The 1,870-nt window shown below is 44.7% G+C and overlaps 1 protein-coding gene across 1 annotated transcript in view; it reads left to right on the top strand.

The window, feature by feature from the left end:
- The window catches only part of LOC310947434 (uncharacterized protein), a gene marked incomplete at both ends in the record, with an annotated part of 23,035 nt that extends 21,615 nt beyond the window's left edge, over positions 1 to 1,420 (top strand). Inside the window, 2 exons of the mRNA XM_083914222.1 lie at positions 746 to 896; positions 981 to 1,420. Of these exons, the coding sequence (XP_083770348.1) occupies positions 746 to 896; positions 981 to 1,420 (591 nt within the window). The remainder of the gene's footprint in view (positions 1 to 745; positions 897 to 980) is intronic.
- Positions 1,421 to 1,870: the final 450 nt, after the last annotated feature.

The following is a 1,870-nucleotide window of genomic DNA, read 5'->3' as shown; positions in this document are numbered from 1 at the left end:
GACCCACAGTGATGAAACTAAATGCATATGTGCAGTGGAGGAAGTTATTCAGAAAACATCTTAGATCAAATCAAGTGTATGTGATCAAAGAAACAAACGGAAAAAAATCAAAGATGAATAAAACATTATTAATAATAAATAAACATATTTTGTTATTTAGATGTTCTTAAAGTTGTATTTCGTACAATTTTCATCTATTTAAATGTCTTTTAACTTAAGTTAAGTTAATTTAAGTTAAGTTACTGTCTATCAAACAGTGAGATAATGGTGATTGATCATATCACCTACTTATGAAAGCACTTCTACTTGCCTTTTTGCAGAGTATTACAATAGCCGTGTCTGTGGTGATATTCCCGGGCTAGATGTAAATAAGGCGCCATGTTAGTGCACCAAGAGCAGATGTGTAATAGGAACGTGTGTGTGTGTGTGTGTGTGTGTGTGTGTGTGTGTGTGTGTGTGTGTGTGTGTGTGTGTGTGTGTGTGTGTGTGTGTGTGTGTGTGTGTGTGTGTGTGTGTGTGTGTGTGTGTGTGTGTGTGTGTGTGTGTGTGTGTGTGTGTGTGTGTGTGAGGTGAATGACCTTTCAGTTTCAGTGTCCAATCAGTGAACTGATTGCAGAAAATCCAAATGAACGAATCAGAAATCAACCATCACAATAATGCTCCAACGAGAGAAGTCGATTAAAAATGCCTCTCAGCACAGATTTGACAAAAGTATTAAACTGTTTGTTTTTTTACATGATTTCAGATAGCACTGGATCTGTGCAATCCCAACCCCTGCCAGCAGGGGGTACCCTGTCACAGCTCAGAGGGTAGATACATGTGTGCATGCCCCGAGGGGAACTATGGTAACGAGTGCATGAGTCTCAAAAATCCCTGCATTGGTCAAAACTGTCCAGGTAAGAAAGATATGTGTGTGTCTTAAAAAGTACAAAAATGTGTATGAAGTCAGGTCTAACCTCTGTGTGTCTGACTCCGTGTAGGGGCCATGTCTGACACGACACACGGGGGTGTCAGCTTCTACATCATCCTGGTGGGTGTCTTAGCTTTAGTGACGGTCAGTGGCTGTGCCACCTGCGCCTTCGTTCTCTCCCACCTCCATCGAAAGCGGAAAAAGCAGCAGGCTGTCCCACAGGAAGAAGGCATCAACAACCAGAGGGAGTTTGTCAACCTCATCAGAAATGTGGACCGTCCCGTGCCCCTCCTGCCCCCTGCCGCCCCGCTCACACACCAACCAGCCCCATCTAACCCTGTCTCACGTTGCTACGAGGAGATTGAACTGACCCTGCCGCCCTCCCCTGCACCTTCGCACCCGTCTCCGGCGTTGAAGCCCGCCCACGCCCCTAAACTGGACATTTCAAACAGAGAAAGGGAGAAGTTGAACCGCTACCACTACACAGACAACCAGGAAGTGGAGGCCTGATCCTCCTGAGGAGCTTTTTTTTTTATTATTTCATTTTGCGTTATTCGCACTCTCTCGCTCACAGGGACCTGTTTCCAGTTTGTGGCACTGTGTCACTGTTGCGGTCATAAAAATGGGGTGACCCTATGACCTTTATGTTATCAGACAGCATCTGATAACACCTGAGGAGTGAAGGCTGCTGAGTAGAAGGATCAAAAGTCTCACTGTGTTGCCGCCTTTGACTTTTTTAAACTCTGAGAAGCAGCAGCATGTTTGACTGAAAGACTCATCAAACTCTTGATTTAATCTGGAGACTTAAAAGACTTGCCTTGGAGTGCCTCAGATACCGTCACAAGGAAATAAAGGAACTTCCTCTGTGGGTCTCCTGGTCCGTGTCCAGACCTCCATTTCTGTTTCAGACTGAACTCTGACAGACAAAGAGATCAATGAATGGATCCTTATTTAACACTC

The sequence above is a fragment of the Echiichthys vipera genome (assembly GCF_963691815.1).
Source record: "Echiichthys vipera genome assembly, chromosome: 5".
Classification (NCBI taxonomy): Eukaryota; Metazoa; Chordata; class Actinopteri; order Perciformes; family Trachinidae; genus Echiichthys; species Echiichthys vipera.
The sequence above is the reverse complement of the archived record's forward strand: the minus strand, read 5'-3'. Positions and strand labels throughout refer to the sequence as shown.